Source organism: Mobula birostris, chromosome 5 (assembly GCF_030028105.1).
Source record: "Mobula birostris isolate sMobBir1 chromosome 5, sMobBir1.hap1, whole genome shotgun sequence".
In the NCBI taxonomy this organism is placed as follows: Eukaryota; Metazoa; Chordata; class Chondrichthyes; order Myliobatiformes; family Myliobatidae; genus Mobula; species Mobula birostris.
This window is the reverse complement of record NC_092374.1, coordinates 30,962,834-30,981,508: the sequence shown is the minus strand read 5'-3', so window position 1 is coordinate 30,981,508 and position 18,675 is coordinate 30,962,834. Positions and strand designations below refer to the sequence as shown.

The 18,675-nt window shown below is 37.0% G+C and overlaps 1 protein-coding gene across 5 annotated transcripts in view; it reads right to left on the bottom strand.

The window, feature by feature from the left end:
- The window catches only part of srek1 (splicing regulatory glutamine/lysine-rich protein 1), an 83,708-nt gene that overhangs the window by 29,770 nt on the left and 35,263 nt on the right, over window positions 1–18,675 (bottom strand). For 4 of the 5 annotated variants that reach the window (XM_072257793.1, XM_072257796.1, XM_072257797.1 and 1 more), the window contains 5 exons: window positions 16,014–16,220; window positions 13,387–13,565; window positions 11,882–12,012; window positions 11,106–11,196; window positions 2,658–2,774 (listed from right to left, as the gene is read on the bottom strand). In XM_072257793.1, the coding sequence (XP_072113894.1) occupies window positions 2,658–2,774; window positions 11,106–11,196; window positions 11,882–12,012; window positions 13,387–13,565; window positions 16,014–16,220 (725 nt within the window). The remainder of the gene's footprint in view (window positions 1–2,657; window positions 2,775–11,105; window positions 11,197–11,881; window positions 12,013–13,386; window positions 13,566–16,013; window positions 16,221–18,675) is intronic. The other variant, XM_072257794.1, reaches the window with a different exon arrangement.

The window sequence follows — 18,675 nt, the reverse complement described above, 5'->3', positions numbered from 1 at the left end:
GGTTGTAGATGGTGACATGCATCTACTTAGATAATAAATTTACTTTGAACTTTATAATTAAGTGGTCTTACTTAATCAAGTTTTTCAACCTAAACAATGGTCACTTTTGATTAGTAATTACCAATCTCACTGCTCAGTTTCTCTAGGCATCAAATTGTATATAAATGTAGGAAAGGTCTGCCACTATGTTAGAAAAATTAACCAGCAAACCCCACCTGCTGGAATAAAAAAATAATGCAATCTGAAGTATGATAATATCGTTCCAGTGTAAAGCAGACAAGGTAAAATGTCAAATATCTTTTGCTGCTTGACTTCCTGTTTGCTTCTATTTTTAATTCCATATTTCTTCTTCAGTAATACCTTGTAGATTGCAAGTTAGTCATGTTACAATGTGAACGTGCAATAACTGTTGCTGCTAGAATCAGTCTTCAGGGTGCTGATTATAAATGTCAAGAGCAAGGCAGGCCCTGCAGAGGCATTATAGAGCCAGCCAACATTAAATCACAATGCATAAGAACCAGAACTTTATATACCTAAATTTATAGGATGCTGGCATCATTAGCATGCTATCTCAGTGCAAGGATTTTAATTGTACATTTTTCAATGACTATTTTTGAAGAGCTTTTAAGTGTAGCTTAAGTGTCCCGCCATTACAGACATTTACACCACACGCTGCATCCGCAAATCTAACAGCATTGTAAAGGACCCCACGCACCCCTCATACAAACTCTTCTCCCTCCTGTCATCTGGCAAAAGGTACCGAAGCATTCGGGCTCTCACAAACAGACTGTGTAACAGTTTTTTCCCTCAAGCCATTAGACTCCTCAATTCCCAGAGTCTAGTCTGACACTAACCTACAACACACACACACACACTCACTCAAATGAACACCACTCCACTCCCTTTGCAATTATTGCTCATCTCTTTTTCAATTCCTGCTAAAACATTGTTTACATTTACATCATTTATTATAATTTGTCCTTTATTGTGCTTATTGTCTTGTTTATTAATTATTGTACTGTATTGCACTGTTTTGTGCACTTTATGTAGTCCAGCGTAGGTCTGAAGTCTAATGTAGTTTTGTGTTGTTTCATTTAGTACCATGGTCCTGGAGGAACATTGTTTCATTTTTACTGTGTACTGTACCAGCAGTTATGGTTGAAATGACAATAAAAGCGACTTGACTCGACTCTATACTTAAGGAACAAAGAATTCCTACTTTGTAGTAGAGAAAGTGTAATAATGGCTCAAGGAAGTTACTTCATAAACAGACAAGGGGGCTGTGCTGGTTTCCTCATTAAACAATAATGCCATATTACAAAAGCAGAAGCCCACCAGAATAATGAATGCGACTACCATTATTAAGCTGTGAAAGTATCGCGATTCTTTATTTTTAAACTCCAGTCCCAATACCAAGAGCTCTTAATTTGTGCACCAGCCTTTTATGTGGCACCTCATCAAATGCCTTCTGTTAATTCAAATATACTGCATGCTCTGTTGACAGATCATTGGTTCTTTGAAGACTTCTGGCAAATTTGTTAAACACGATTTCCCCCTCACAAAACCACACTGACTTGGTTTGACTGCAATATGCTTTTCTAAATGACTACTTCTTTCTTGATCAAGTACTCCAGCGTCAGTCCAACAGCAGAGAATTACTTGTTTGCCCTCTCTTCCTGTAGAAGACAGGCATACTCAAATCTGCTGGTAACCTGCTGGAACTCAGTAAGTTTTGAAAAAATGTTCTGTCTTTATAACCACTTCCTTTATGACCCTTGGATGCAGGCCACTGGGTGCCCACGACCTGTCTGCCTTTAAACTTGATAGTTTTTCCAATAGTGTCCCTTGAGATTTGATTCCTTCCTCCCTTTTGAAACAAACCCAGCAATTACCTTGAATGATTCTAGTGTCCTCCAAGGATCAAAAGGACTAGGCAGAGTAAGTTTAGCACGGACTAGGTGGGCCGAAGCTCCCGCTTCTGTGTGAAAGTGCTCAATGACTGATGTGAAATATTTGATTGATTAATCTGCTGGTGCTTGTTTTCCATTATTAATTCCCTGATAGGCTAACACTGACTGAGAAAATACAGCAATCTGTAATGAAGGATGCAATGAACAGCTTGACAAGAATAAAAGGATTCAACATAGAAAATATGGATTTATAAAATAAAACTTTTAACTTTTCTATTGAAGCACTTTGAAGAAGTGACTCATAAAATAGATCATGGAATTTCCAGTAGAAGTAAGATATTAGAGTTTTTGAAAGGCTTTTGAAAATTCTGAAACATAGAAAACCTACAGCACAATACAGATCCTTCGGCCCACAATGCTGCGCTGAACATGTACTTCCTTTAGCAATTACCTCGGGTTACCCATAGCCCTCTATTTTCCAAGCTCCATGTATCTATCCAGAAGTCTCTTAAAAGATCCTATTGAAAGTCCCATACACAATGCTGGAGTTAAGAGGAAAGGAATAAACTGAAAGAACTCAGTGGATCAAAGAGTATCTGATCTTATTCATTAAACTGTTTGGCTAACAGCCTAATATTAGCATATATTCAGGCTCTATTATGGCACTAAACCCAATAATATCAATAAATAACCAAGAATAAGATGGAATTTTGACTATTAAAACCTTAAAATATATTGAAAGTTTACCTTGACTGAGAAGAACTTCTTGATCTACGCCTATCTTTAGATCGTGAACGTTTTGCTTGAGGGCTCTTAGAATCACGCCTATCTTTGTGCCTTGAGGGAGATCTGCTTCTGGAGTGTCTGAAGAGTTAAGCCAGGAATAAAAAAGGTTTGTGACAAGATGAATATGATAAAGGTCAAAAACATGTAGCAAATTAAAGAAATGTGAATCATTAGATTTGTAATCAGTTTGAAGTTAAGTAAACCAGAAGTTTTCATTAAGTACTTTCATCTGCATTTATCAGGGTTTTTAAAAAATTGCATATTAAGATAACAAAGTATAGTAATCAGAATTTTACCTGTTATAAAGTAGGCAGCTGTAATGAAATCAACTCACTTCACTCCCCTCTCAGAACAATACAGTGATATTGGTGCATCATCATGACAAGTTAGCGGAAACTGATGAGATGATGCAACATTTGGGATATGAACATCTACTAGTTCCGTTGACTTCATATTTTGTATTTCAACTAGTGGCAGAGTGCTACAACAGCCCCTTATTCTCTGTACTGGAAAGTGAACTATCAGCCATAAATATGGCTCCTAACTGATGTAAGTAAACCTATTGGAAAATGCACCCTCTGATAATAGATAAGGGTAGTCAGGTTTAGGATTAGCTGTCATGCCCTCCCCATTGCTGTATGCACAATGACACTCAATTTTACATTCACACCTTGAAAGGATACTTTACTAGCATGTGTAAATTAGCATTATCTGACGAGAGAGTGAACTGTACTGTCTAATGGTATACAATGAGATCCATAACCAATTTCTGAACATGAAATTTACACTGGTTAGATGTTTGGATGCCTATTTTACTTACAAACTCTCAGCAATAGCTCAAAAGCTGAATCCTAATTTTTATCTACACATACAGACAGAACAGCCTGAAAATGGAATGGGAGTGGATTTGATGAGTGAAAGGCCTGAAAATTTTCTGAGACAAAGTGGAAACCCAGTAAGCATTTGACAACAATTGCAATTATATCTCAAATTGATAAAGTAGATTTAATGTAATCAAACAACTCAAGCGTACGTCACAGGAGCATTAAATCTGACATCAAGCCACACGAAGATATATATATGGACAAAAGATTTTAAAAAGCATTTAAACAGAGGAGAGACAGGAGGACAAAAATGGTTAAGGAATCAATTTAGAATTTGGAGCATAGGCACCTTATTCTAGAGATGCTAACTAGGAAGCAGTGAAAATCAGGAACATGAAACAGATGAATTGGAAGTGCACAGAACATCTTGAAAATTTGTTTAGAGATAAGTGATCATAGAGAAAGGGAGGAGTGAGGCCACAACTTGAAGTACAAGAACAAGAATACTGAAAGCATGGTATTGCTATATTGGGACCTAATCTCAATCAGCAAGCATGTGATTTGGTGGATAAACAGATTTGCATACAGTGGCATGCAAAAGTTTGGGCACCTCTGGTCAAAATTTCTGTTACTGTGAAAAGCTAAGCGAGTAAAAGGTGAACTGATTTCCAAAAGACAAAGTTAAAGATGACACATTTCTTTAATATTTTAAGCAAGATTACTTTTTTATTTCCATCTTTTACAGTTTCAAAATAACAAAAAAGGAAAAGGGCCCAAAGCAAAAGTTTGGGCACCCTGCATGATCAGTACTTACTAACACCCTCTTTGGCAAGTATCACAGTTTGTAAACGCTTTCTGTAGCCAGCTAAGAGTCTTTCAATTCTTGTTTGGGGGATTTTCACCCATTCTCCCTCGCAAAAGGCTTCTAGTTCTGGGCCACCTTGCATGCACTGCTCTTTTGAGGTCTACCCACAGATTTTCAATGATGTTTAGGTCAGAGGACTGTGAGGGCCATGGCAAAACCTTCAGCTTGCGCCTCTTGAGGTAGTCCATTGTGGATTTTGAGGTGTGTTTAGGATCAATATCCTATTGTAGAAGCCATCCTCTTTTCATCTTCAGCTTTTTTACAGACAGTGTGATGTTTGCTTCCAGAATTTGCTGGTATTTAATTGAATTCATTCTTCCCTCTACCAGTGAAATGTCCCCCGTGCCACTGGCTGCAACACAAGCCCAAAGAATGATTGATCCACCCCCACGCTTAACAGTTAAAAGAGAGGTGTACTTTTCATGAAATTCTGCACCCTTTTTTCTCCAAACATACCTTTGCTCACTGCGGTCAAAAAGTTCTATTTTAACTTCATCAGTCCACAGGACTTGTTTCCAAAATGCATCAGGCTTGTTTAGATGCTCCTTTGCAAACTTCTGACGCTGAATTTTGTGATGAGTCACAGGAGAGGTTTTCTTCTGATGACTCTTCCATGAATGTCATATTTGTGCAGGTGTCACTGCACAGTAGAACAGTGCACCACCACTCCAGAGTCTGCTAAATCTTCCTGAAGGCCTTTTGCAGTCACACGGGGGTTTTGATTTGCCTTTCTAGCAATCCTACAAGCAGTTTTCTCGGAAAGTTTTCTTGGTCTTCCAGACCTCAACTTGACCTCCACCATTCCTGTTAACTGCCATTTCTTAATTACATTACAAACTGAGGAATCGGCTACCTGAATACACTTTGCTATCTTCTTACAGCCTTCTCCTGCTTTGTGGGCATCATTAATTTTAATTTTCAGAGTGCTAGGCAGCTGCTTAGAGGAGCCCATGGCTGCTGATTGTTGGGACAAGGTTTGAGGAGTCAGGGTATTTATAAAGCTTTGAAATTTGCATCACCTGGCCTTTCCTAATGATGACTGTGAACAAGCCATAGCCCTAACAAGCTAATTAAGGTCTGAGACCTTGGTAAAAGTTATCTGAGACCTCAAATCTCTTGGGGTGCCCAAACGTTTGCAAGGTGCTCCTGTCCTTTTTTTCACTCTAAAATTGTACAAAACAAAAATAAACACTAATCTTGCTTAAAATGTTGAAAAGAATGTTTCATCATTAACTTTATGACTTTTGGAGATCAGTTCATCTTCTACTCACTTAATTATTCACAGTAACAGAAATTTTGACCAAGAGTGCCCACACTTTGGCATGCCACTGTATGCTCAAGGGCCATGTTGGTTGAAGGACAGGAAACTCGCCACAAAAGAGCAATGAATTCGTCAAATCAGAAACACTTGAGTACTCTGGAAGCAAATGATGTAAGGCAGAGGCTGAATCATATGGTGCTAAAAGATGTGGGAAGAAGTGGCTCAAGTGAAGATGGAGAAATGAGGTTGGAAGCTCATCTTGGGATCTACAAAGCATTCCCTATATTAGGAATATTTCTAGTGCACAATGCAGTTAGGTGGTATAAGAGTGGAAAAGAAACGTGCTATACTGGTAAACAAAGGAACTTAATTTAAGATTCAACAATGCAGCTATGAAGGGTTCCATAACCATTATCATTTCTACCATAATTAAAAAATCATGACACGAGTAGCAAAGAAAGTTATTTTGTTGTAATGAAGCAAACTGTGCTTAAAGTACTGCTAGGATTTTTTAAAAGGAACCAGTTTCATACAAAAAATGTCAAATAGACTGTGAAAGACTCCCTTCCTGTACCACGGCCTCACTTACTTAAAGGAAAGCAGGACTGGGAATCTTAAATGAGTATCAAGTTATCCTTTTCATAATGCACATGAAAACTGTTAGACAAAGCAGGGTGGAAGGTTTCACAACAGAAATGAAGGCTTGCACTATCTATCCTTAGAAATTTGGGAACTAAAAATGCTGCAGATTCAAAAATCACAAATAAAAATTAAGACATGGATTGCCTTTGTTAGGAAAAATTATACTGCGTTGGTTGAAATCAGCCCAGGCTTTAATTTATTAAACTCATTAGTTAATAAAAGGATGTGAATAATGTTTCAGAGGAGTATGTATATTAAGGTTCATTATTGAGTTTAATGAACATCTTCAGATCTGTGGCAATAAGTTTTCCAGTACAGAACTGACACATGCAATTTGTGCATCATTTTTTAAAAACTAATTAATTCTGAAGGTTGTTATAACAAACAGAACATTTTTGGAATGATCAGAGTTGGTGTTATCTCAATTTTTTAGTGATTGATGTTGGCATTATTGAATGTTCACTGTGAAAATAATCAAACTTTGTAAATAATCCAAGTCCTACTATTGTTTCAAATTCAATAGACTAGGGTGTGAAGGCCTACTGAAAACAGCAAAGTTCCACACTGAGAAGCTAAAGTGACTGCAACACACATCAAAGTTGCTAGTGAACGCAGCAGGCCAGGCAGCATCTCTAGGAAGAGGTACAGTCGACGTTTTGGGCTGAGACCCGTCGTCAGGACTAACTGAAAGAAGAGCTGGTAAAAGGTCTTACTAGCTCTTCCTTCAGTTAGTCCTGACAAAGGGTCTCAGCCCGAAACGTCGACTGTACCTCTTCCTAGAGATGCTGCCTGGCCTGCTGCGTTCACCAGCAACTTTGATGTGTGTTGCTTGAATTTCCAGCATCTGCAGAATTCCTCATGTTTGCGAGCTAAAGTGACTGGTCTGTGACATCAGCTGCTATACTGCTGTGACAGAGCAAAGTCTTAATCTTGTGGGAACGGGCTACATGAGATAGGACATAAACAATCAAATGGGCTGGTAACACATACACTCAAGCTCACACACAGAATGGTCAGGGAGAGGTGGACTTGCCAACAGTCTTCTCTTAGAAACAAGTTTCATAGATCAGGTTATAATTTCTGAACAACTGTTTCCACAAGGCCCATGACTTTACACAAGTGTAAATTAAGTAATTTTCTTATCTTGCTATAATGGTAAATATTAATTGAATCTAATTGTAAGCAATTTTGATTAACGGAATTGATAAAACATAAATATTAGTAAACTCTCATAGTACAGTAAAACTCGTCATAAGAAATCAAAAGAAATCATGGGTACTATTCAACATCTTTGCCACCACATCTAAACAGTGCCAAAAGAGGGGGGGCGGGGCAGGGGGAAGAGAGAGAGAAAGGTAATTACAACTCTGGGTTACATTGTTAAACAAACTGAGTTAAAATACTTGGAAGTCATACAGAGGTCGTTGTGGTGACCAGAAGTGTGCCTATGCTCCAGATATGATCACTATCAGAATGCGTGTTGTTCTCAATGTTATTTTCATCTTTGAGAAACAGGCAACAGAAATGTGGGTTCTGACAATTGTCATGGTAAGTCACAGCTCTTCAGTTCAAAATTTGCCAGACCTTCATGGAATATCCTATATAACCTTCAGTCTTATACTAAGCGACAACTCTCAATGCAACTAAAGACAGGCAATAAACTTTGTGCCGATGTTACCTCCATCGCTGAACAACTAGCAAGAAAATATCTATCAGTACTTTGGGATTAAAGATCAAGAAATCCTCAGTTCAGGTTAGTGAAGTAAGTTTTGGAGAGTATTGAAAAACTAGACAAAAAAACATTTGTTTACACAGACACCGGTTGACAGGAAAAGGGAAGACATTTGAGAAAAGGATACTGGATTGATTTAAGGAATAGCTAAATGATAAAAAAGGAAGACAGTGCTTTTCCGTAAGAATTAAAACTTTTTACATTTTGACACCCTTCAAAATTCCTAATCTTAATTCAAATAAACAGGATTTTTGAAAATAGCAACTGAAAATTGGAGAGATAAATTAGTTTGATATAAAGGTATCGTCAATGTCTACATTCCAATAATCCAGAAACAAAGTGATGTACAAATATTTCCTAATTACAAATTTTTATACGAAATGAACAAGTAAGTCACTGAAAATGGAATTTATCCCAGTTATTGACCCTGTACATATGATATATAAATAATATATTTAATCCTTGCTAGTAGGGAAGTACATTATCATCTCAGCACAGGAAACTATTGGCTCATCAAATTCACAGGAAACCAGAGAGACAGATGGACGCAAACAGAACAACTATTTTCACCAAAATGTTACCTGCCCACAAAAAAAAATCACAACCTTGGCTATGGATTACACTCCAGTCATCACCCAACTAGTTATCCAGTGAAGGCTTTTTAAAAAAACTTATCAGAATATATTAAGGAAACTACAATTTCCATTAAATCCTCATTCCCTACATTTGAAATAGCCAGCTCACTACAATACAGCTTCTTGCAGAAAAGGCTTCATCGCATTTTATGAACATCTGATCATCCTCTTTCATACTTACTCCCATAAAATTCAATCTATGGTAATAATTGTCTGGGACAAATTCCATCTTCAATAGCTTGCCATTGTATCTGCTTCATTAGCTGTTCAATAATCTTTACAAATGTAATTTTCATTTATTTTACCTACTTACACCAGACTCTTCTACAATCTCTCTCAATTTCTTTATGTTACGCCCATTTTAAAAGCTTAGCTACTAAAATTATCAAAGGAACTTGGAAGTAATTGTCAAACAGTTCAATTATGTCACGCTTACTGTGGCTATTTCAAGATCTTGAAAAAAAAAGACAAGCAACAACCTGTAATTTCTCTCACATGTATCATCAGATCAGCCATTCTGAGTTCATGGAGGTAGCCTGCATAACGCCATCGTACTCACTGAGTATCATGTTTCAGCAAGTTACTTCCAGCTGCAGTTAGGGGAAAGAAAATACCACAAAATGGCAGGCTAATTTATTATTTACCAATTAGAGGAATGCTGCATAAAAAAATAAACTTTTTTATTTTGTTAATGCAAACCTTCAGTCAGGGTTCATTACAGAACAGTCAATTAAAATATTAATTAAATATATTTGAGCTTTGATCAGGGGCTAGAAAGGAACTTTTCTTTATTGCCACAAATATTTTTTTTAATTCTGAAATGATAATAAAAATAAAATGATATTGTGAAATTTATCACAGCAGTTTTCAAAAGGATATCTATTGGTTCCAACTGGCACAAAGGCTAATCTATAGGAAACATTGCTGCCAAGGACTAGTGAGTTTCAGTAACACTGTTTCCTAATCTTATGAAAAGCACTAAGCTTGAGAAAATGCGTTAGCCATCCAGTGATTCCCTATATAAACTAACGAGTGCAATGAAAATTTTTTGAAAAACTTTTTTTTAAACATGCTTCATATATGGCCACTTAGATAAATTTGAACTCATTGAAAATTGTAGTCACATATATGATTTAAGCTAATTCCCTTTCTAGATTTATTCCAAGCATGAAGTAGTTCAACTACAAATTAGAGTCAGGGTATTTTACACAAGGTAAAGCAGTTTTTAAAGTTTAGTTTGAGATGTACAAGATCAGAACTGGTTTTGACAAGCAAAAGAGAGGGATTGGAAGAAAATTATTTTTTTGTTTGTGTAATTATGATCTGGAACTTACTGCCAAGTAGAAAGTAATATAAATAGCGTCAATCAGGGCTTTCAAGATTATTTTGGACAGGTATTTAAGAGAAAATTATTTACTTGACAATGGGGAAAGGGCGAGGGAATGGTTCAGATAGAATTCCACTACCTACAGGTAGCACATACTCAATGAGATGAATGATCTTCTTCCAATCCATTACATTACTCAAAATAAATCAACACATTGAGCAAAGTATTCAAAATGAATGACGGACCTGAATGTTTAAACTGAACTATGAACAGATCTGATTAAATTGGACATGGTTGGGTTAGGATTTAGCCAGCCCATCAATATTAAAAATATTTTGTAAACACTGTTACCCAACAACAACTTTAAACATTATTTCAAAGTTTATAAAGCCCATCTATTCCACCATTCTAAATTCACCAAAAGAATATTATGTCAGTGGTCTGCATCATTTTGTTCAGTGCTGATCAGCTTCCTTTCAGCTCCTAGATGCTGATCATGAGAAAAGCGCCACAAAATATATCAATAAACATCTGAGCTGAAACATATCACACAATTACAAAAGTGCTTACTAAACCAAAGCTAAAGTCAACATCATGTTAATGGTTTAACAAAAGGAATATTATGCTATGTCTATGTTTAGTCAACAAAAGCTGACATCCTTCAATGGTGACTGTGCTGTATTTTAATAATGAACCTGTACTAAAGTGAACCTTTTCTTTTGTACAATCCAGTCTCAAGACCAGCATTGCAAATGCAATAATTGAGAGTTTCATTTTACTTGTTTTTGTAAGTGGCATAAGAATGGCAAATTTTATATCTGTACCATTTTATATGTTAATCAATAGTGCATATCAAGAACTATAATAAAATGTTGCAGTCCTGTATTCTATCATATCTGCCTAATAAGCAAAATGTGGCACTGTGGAAGATGTGATAATAAGAAACTGTAATTAGTGTAATATCACAAAAAAAAGGTGTTTTTTTTTTCATTTTAAAAACTGTTTTAACAGGGGATTTCAGCCTTTAGTAAACCAGTTTTCATGCAGATCACAAAATATCTAACATGAAATCATTCAGAGTTTACACAGTATACTTGATTTAATACTTGATTTAATATCCCACCTTTGTTTAGAACTGGAGCGAGATCTTTTCTTTCGTGATCGGGAATAGGATCTGGATCTTCTGTTTGTTTCAGTGCCTTCTTTTTCTGCTGCTTGAGTAACAAAATTTAAAAATGAGTAGTACTCAATCATATAGAAACTGTAGCAAAATAACAGGCAACTTTAAATCACTGGGAAGTTATAAATAGTTATCTCACTAGAAATGTGCAAAACAAAATATTGAGTAATACTTTTAATAAAATGTCATGGTGCTGTATTATACTTAATAGTTATCAACTATGATTAATTTAAATACCAGTGCAGCATATTTGTTTTTATTTATATTGACCCTTCAATAGCAATTTTATACTGCTGCTGAAAATGAAAAATTACACTGCAGGTTTCTGCATGTAACTGGACTTCCTTCAATATTTCTTCTCAATAACTAAAACTGATAAATGTCTGAAAAGCATTACAATATTTAAAAGGATTGCATGGCTTTAAATGCTTGACTTTATACATACTATTGCCTGCTTTAACCCAAGAATACTTAACTGAAAAACCCCCAAAAGAAACTGTAGTTTTGTTTCTCTAAAGTAACAGGTTAAGAATCAGAAAGATGTGAAAAATATGCATTCAATTTAAAGGGAATATAGTTATGTGGCTGTATTATTAAATGTTATTATGATCTGTAACTATAAATGAAATACCCAGGTCTTTAAATAAGTGGTGACTGTGGATAAAATGTTTCATGACCCTAGAATGAGATTTACTTCTTTACATTCTCATATATTCTACCTGGTTCAATAACTGCTGATATAAAGGACTGGGCTTCTCTCACTCTCTTCATCACTTCTTCAAGCTCTTTAGCAGCAGCCTGTGGAGTCATCTCTGGAGGCTTCACGATTGCATTATTAGAATGATTGATTCTGAATTACAAATACACAAATAGCTGCATTAAAATACAAGGAAACACATGCAGATTTTAAATCCTTCTTGAAAAAAATTGTGACAAATAGTTATAAAGATATGAAAATCTGTTCATTCTTAGTGAGATACATATCTAAATTTTGAAGATTGTTTCTGATTCAACACAGATCTCCCTTACCTTTTAGCAAAACCTATAAAGAGTGATGACTAACTTACATTTTTGCTGACAACCTGCAACAAGATGATTTATATTGGCAAATTGAAAATGCACCCAGTGATGCAATTGATCATCTTGTCTGGAATCCTCAAGTTAATTCACAATGCCCTTTGAGCACATAACTGTTATCATAAAGGCTGGAAATACAGTATGCTTTCAAACAAAGCTAAAGCCCAAGTAGAATGCAGCTAAGATTTTCCAAAGCAGCGGCCAGGCTTTGCATGTATTTCTGCTCTAGTTTTAAGCACAAGTGGTTACTCAAATGATTTGATTGACCAAAGTCCTTTTCTAGCGTTTAGACAATAAGACAGATAAATTAAATTCAAAACTTTCTTCCTCATATGACATTCAGTGTTAGGTCTTTGAAGATAGTTTAATTTGTCCTACAGTTCACTTGCAGAATAATCTCGATCCGCTCAGTGAGAAACCTGGTTTGGTATTAGAAGTGGATGGACCAGAGCAGTAATGATACTGCTATTGGATCCACAGCAAAGATTTCTCTCCCAGTATCCTCCACTTTAACTCATAGGTAAAATCCAAAGGCACCTCAACACTAGTGTAAGATCAAGAGAGTGCTGTATCTACATCCATCTAATATTTAATGCATGATGTTAAACCATCATTTTGTTTGCCAGTTCAGGTGCACTCTGCTGCACCAACATTGTAAAGTGAATTGAAATTTTACCCATTACCTTGGCTAACAATGGTATCAACTAATAAAATGTAAAGTAGATTCATTTATTGTAATTGCAGGAATAGGATTGTGCTATCATCAAATAACAATGATGTAGTATTTATGATATATATTTTATGATATAGCAGTCACTACAATTCAAGGTCTTTGTATATATGTGCTGCCACATGCTTTTGTTTTGCAAATCTGAGAGCAATATATAAACTACAAGTCATAAGTCAACCAAAAGGAAAGAATGCAATGAAATGATATCAAGGCAAATCCTACTATTGCAATATCTGTCCAAATGGTTACAAAATTCAACCTTGACAAAGCCCTTCCTGTTACACACACAAAATGTTGCAGGAACTCGGCTGGTCAGGCAGCATCTACAGAGGGAAATAAACAGCTGATATTTCAGGCTGAGACACTCCATCAAGACCTTTCCTTTTATTACCAATTTCTAAACAAATAAAAACCTACTTTAAGGGCCTATCCCCAAACATAGCTCCGTTGAAGGCTAGGGCCCGTAGAACTGAAGACTGCTCAGCAAATTCCACAAAGGCAAATCTGGTTGGCTGTGTCTCATCTCCTGCCATACGGACAAATTTCACCTCACCGACTTGGCTGAAAAATTCTAGTAGCTGGTCTGCTGTGGTTGTCTTAAAAGAAAATTAAAAGAACATGATTAAAATCATTATTGCAAGAAGACGAGGATCCCATCTCAATACTCAGCAATCTTCAATACCAAAATGAACCATAGGTCAACTATATAATGAATGAAAAGTGATATACAAGTGATTCCACCCTTGACTTTGCTGCTGAAGCTCTCCAACTGAATCAACGGAGATTTGAGAAAATGGAAAAGAAAAAAGCAAGAAACACATGCAAAATGCTGGAGGTACTCAGCAGGTGAGGCAGCTTCTACGGAAATAAAAGAACGTTTTGATTTTATTCCAATTAAGTCAATGCCAAATGTTGAAAGAGGACTTTTTGTGACATACATTCTAATAACTCCAAAACTAAATCAGTTTCAGATTTCTCTAGTTGCAAGTATTTCATATATGATTCCTAAAGCTCCATAACATTACTTAATTTGCCTTGACTTCTATATCCAACAACTTTATATTATTCATAGTTAAAGTACTTTAAGTAACCCAAGAGATCCAAGAAAACTAAGAACTAATTGGCTTCAGATATCAAAAGAAAATCCACATCTAGGAAAAAAACTCATTATTTACCGTTACTCTAATTACAACTTTAAGTCAAAAACACACCTACAATTATTTCTCAAACAGTTATTTAACAATAGACACTAAACCAAAGCAAAAGAAACAGTGACCAAAAGAAACAAAAATGGAGTTTAAAAAAAAGTGTTTTAATAATACGCAGCTTTCAAGTCAAACAAATTCAGAGAAGAAATAAAAGAACAAAATAGAATGCACAGAAATCCACAGGATTGTAGTTTGGGAAAGATTGCGTTGCTTATAAAAAAGGGAGTACTCAACCCAGCAAAAAATATTAGGAAGCAATTTCCATGAGGATTAATGTTGTTACCACATACCATGGCATCAGGAACCAGACAACTGCAGTTTGTACAAGATGCTAATTCCTGACAGGTCTAACTATTACATAAAGTAACTGCAATAAAATATAAGAGTATAACTCGCTGGATAGATGTGTACTTTTCCAATTAATTTTCATTTTGTAAAATGGTACATCTTGATCCATATAAAATTAGTAACTGAGTAGAGAAGAGAGATTTGGGGATATAGAAAAGTCCACAAGCTCAATTTTTCCTTGCAGATATTATTTTCTTGTCTATACTGAGCACCATATGACCCAAGTTTGATAAAAGTACAACATCATTACTCAACTTTGCTATTCTGTCCTCCAGAAATAAATCTCAAATCTTTCTAATAGCTAAATATTTTGTCGGTATGCTTTCTGAGATTTCCACTCATAGCCTCAGATACTTTGCATGCATAGCTTTGTTTCTACTTCTTTTAATATTCATTGTTTTCAATATGGTGGATGAGCACATTGTTCGTCAAGCTTTAATCTCAACTGAAATCTTGCTTTGTGGCTTCACTTTGAATTTCCCACATAACTCATCATTTCAGACTGTTTGCCCTCAACTCAATCACAAATAATGGTGTTCAACAAAATTTCATTCTTGTTCTTTTCTTGATTCATCATCAACATGCAAACTTAATCATATGAACCCCAAGTCAAAAGTTATGCCTGCAGTTGTGTTTTATCTTCGTCCTTAGATCACAAAGAAAAAGTGACTGGGGGGCTGTTATCACTTTCAACAGATTAATATCACCAGAACTTTCACCAGTCAGCCAACAGTACAATTACATAATCTTGCAACACACATAAAAAGTGCTGGTGAACGCAGCAGGCCAGGCAGTATCTATAGGAAGAGGTACAGTCGACGTTTCGGGCCGAGACCCTTCGTCAGGACTAACTGAAAGAACAGATAGTAAGAGATTTGAAAGTGGGAGGGGAACACAAGAGGGGGAGGGATGGAGCTAAGAACTGGAAATTTGATTGGCCAAAGGGATACAAGACTGGAGAAGGGAGAGGATCATGGGTCAGGAGGCCTAGGGAGAAAGAAAGGGGGAGGGGGGCAGCCCAGAGAAGGAGCAAGGAGTTATAGTGAGAGGGACAGAGGGAGAAAAGAGAGAGAGAAAAAAGGAGGGGGAATGAAGGAATGGAATGGAATGAAATAAAATGAATAAATAAGGGATGGGGTACGAAGGGGAGGTGGGGCATTAACGGAAGTTAGAGAGAAGTCAATGTTCATGCCATCATCTTCTCCTATCATTTCGGATCTCCCCCTCCCATTTTCAAATCTCTTACTATCTCTTCTTTCAGTTAGTCCTGACAAAGGGTCTCGGCCCGAAACGTCGACTGTACCTCTTCCTATAGATGCTGCCCGGCCTGCTGTGTTCACCAGCACTTTTTGTGTGTGCTGCTTGAATTTCCAGCATCTACAGATTTCCTCGTGTTTGCGAATTACATAATCTTATTTGCTTCAGTTAAAAAATAATAAAAAAGAAAGAACTCAATAGCTTGAAGGTTTCATCAACATAATAACTTACCTGTGAATTCAAGTTTCCAACATAAATGGTTCTTCTAATTTCTTCAATCTTGGAAGGATCGACATTGCCCATTGTTGGAGGTTGAGAGCTTATTCCTAATGCTGTTAGGGAAGGATCGAGTCCAGCTTGTAGTGCTCCCAGTGTAGTAATAGGGACAGAACCAACAACAGCCCCTATTGTACCTCCGGTTACTTCAACTCCAGTAATCTATCAAATAAAAAAGCAGCTTGAGAATTATTCAGCAGTTAAAAAAAAAATCACAACTAGTGATTCCTTTTAAAAGATAATTATCTTCTTTCAAATCCTGAAAAGAGTACCTAACGTTTTGAACATTTACGTGAAAATGCTAACAACTGTTGCAACTTGCATCTGTATGAAATTATTCAACCCTGCTGCTGTGGAAAGCCTGTCATACATTTAAAATCTGAATTGATTATGACAATACATTCCAGGTCAGCTTCCAGTTCTTCACTCCTGTCTCCCACCCTCTCCCCCTGCCCATTACCCACACTCCCCCATCAATTCCCCTCCCCACCTCTTTTTATCTATTCCTATCAGATTCAGTCACTTCCTATGAACTCCCACCAATCATCCCCCCCAAAACCTGATCTATCACCTGCCATCTTTTGCTCCACCTCCACCTTTTTGTACTAGCTGTGACCTCCCTATCTTTCCAAACCAAGTGCAGTGTCCCATCCCAAAACCATGACTATTCATGTCCCTCCAGAGATGCTGCCTAACCCACAGTGTTCTGCCAGCACTTTGTGTGCTGCTCCAGATTCCAGAATCTGCAACTTCTGGTATATCCATCTACAACTATGGCTTTTGTAGTCAAATCCTTAAGGCTCTGAAACTACCTCCCACAATCTTGCTGTCTTTTTTACAGCACTGTGTGCTTTTAAAATCCCTCTCTTTAAGCAAGTCATCTGTTCTAATACTTTTTTATGTCTCCCAAAATCAATTAATTTTTCAGAACCTGAATCAGAATTAATTTCATGGAATTTGCTGTCCTTGTAATACATAATAACAGAAAAAATATGAATTATACACAAACACACACGCACACACACACACACACTTAACTATTTAAACTACTTAATTTAACAATTTAATAGTTAAATTAATTACTACAAAAATAGAAATAATAAAGTAGTGAGGTAGTGTTCATGAGTTCAATGTCCATTCAGAAATCAGATGACAGAGGGGAAGAAGCTGTTCCTGAATTGTTGATTGTGTGCCTTCAGGCCTTGTACCTCCTTCCCAATGGTAACAATAAGAAGGCATGACCTGGATGACGGAGATCCTTAATGATGTATGCTGCCTTGCTGAGGCATCAATCCTTGAAGATGGCCTGGATACTACAAAGGCTAATGCCCAAGAGAGTGCTAAGTTTACAATTCTCTGCAGCTTAGTTCAATTTGGTGTAGTAGTTGCAGTTAGAAATTTTTTGGTGACATACCAGATCTCCTCAAACTCCTAATGAAAGGTAGCCACTGTTGCGCCTTCTTTGTAGCTGCATCGATATGTTGGGTCCAGGTTAGATCCTCAGAGATACTGAAACCCAGGAACTTGAAACTGCTCACTCTTTCCACTTCTGATCCCTCTATGAGGACTGGTGTGTGTTCCCTCGTCTAACCCTCTCTGTAGTTTATAATCAGTTCTTTGGTCTTGCTGATATTGAGTGCAAGGTTGTTGCTGTGACACCGGTTAACTAGCTGCTCCTGTACACCCTCTCGTTGCCATCTGAAATTCTGCCAACAATGGTTGTATTCTCAGCAAAGTTTTAAGTGGCATTTGAGCTGTGCCTAGCCTCACAGTCATGGGTGCAGAGAGAGCAAAGCAGTGGGCTAAGCACACATTCCTGAGGTGTGCCAATGTTGATTGTCAGTGAGGTGGAGATGTTATTTCCAATCGGCAGAGCTTGTGGCCTTCTGGTTACAAAGTTGAGGATTCAGTTGCAGAGGCAGATATGGAAGCCAGGAAGTGGAGCTTTTTGATCAGAACAGTCGGAACAATTGTGATAAATGCTGAGCTGTAGTCATTAAACAGCATCTTCACATAGGTAGTCTGGGTGATCCAAGGCCGTGTGAAGAGCCAGTCACTCTATTGTGGCAATAGGCAAATTACAGTGGGTCCAGGTCCTTGCTGGGACAGGAATTAATTCTAGCCATAACCAACTGCTCAAAGCACTTCATCGCCATAGATGTGAGTGCTACTGCACAATAATCATTAAGGCAGCTCACCCTGCTCTTCTTGGACACTGGTATAACTGTTGCCTTTTTGAAGCAGAAGGAAACTTCCAACTGTAGCAATGAAAGACTGAAAATGTCTTTGAACACTCCCACCTACTGGATAGCACATTTTCAGAGCCCTACCAGATACTCCATCCGGGCATAATGCCTTGCAAGGGTTCACCCTCACGAGACAACCCAACGTCGGCCTCCAAGACAGAAACCACAGGATCATCGGGTGCTGTAGTTTATTCTCCCTTTCAAAGCATGCATAAAAGCATTAAGTTCATCTGGGAGTGAAGCATCACTACCATTCGAAAATATCTTGCAACACTTTACTACCTCAAAGTGTTATACAAGTAAAATGTGTATCCACTGTCTTATTCCTTTCTAGCCTTCTCATTCTACATACTTCCTGTATACCTGAGATT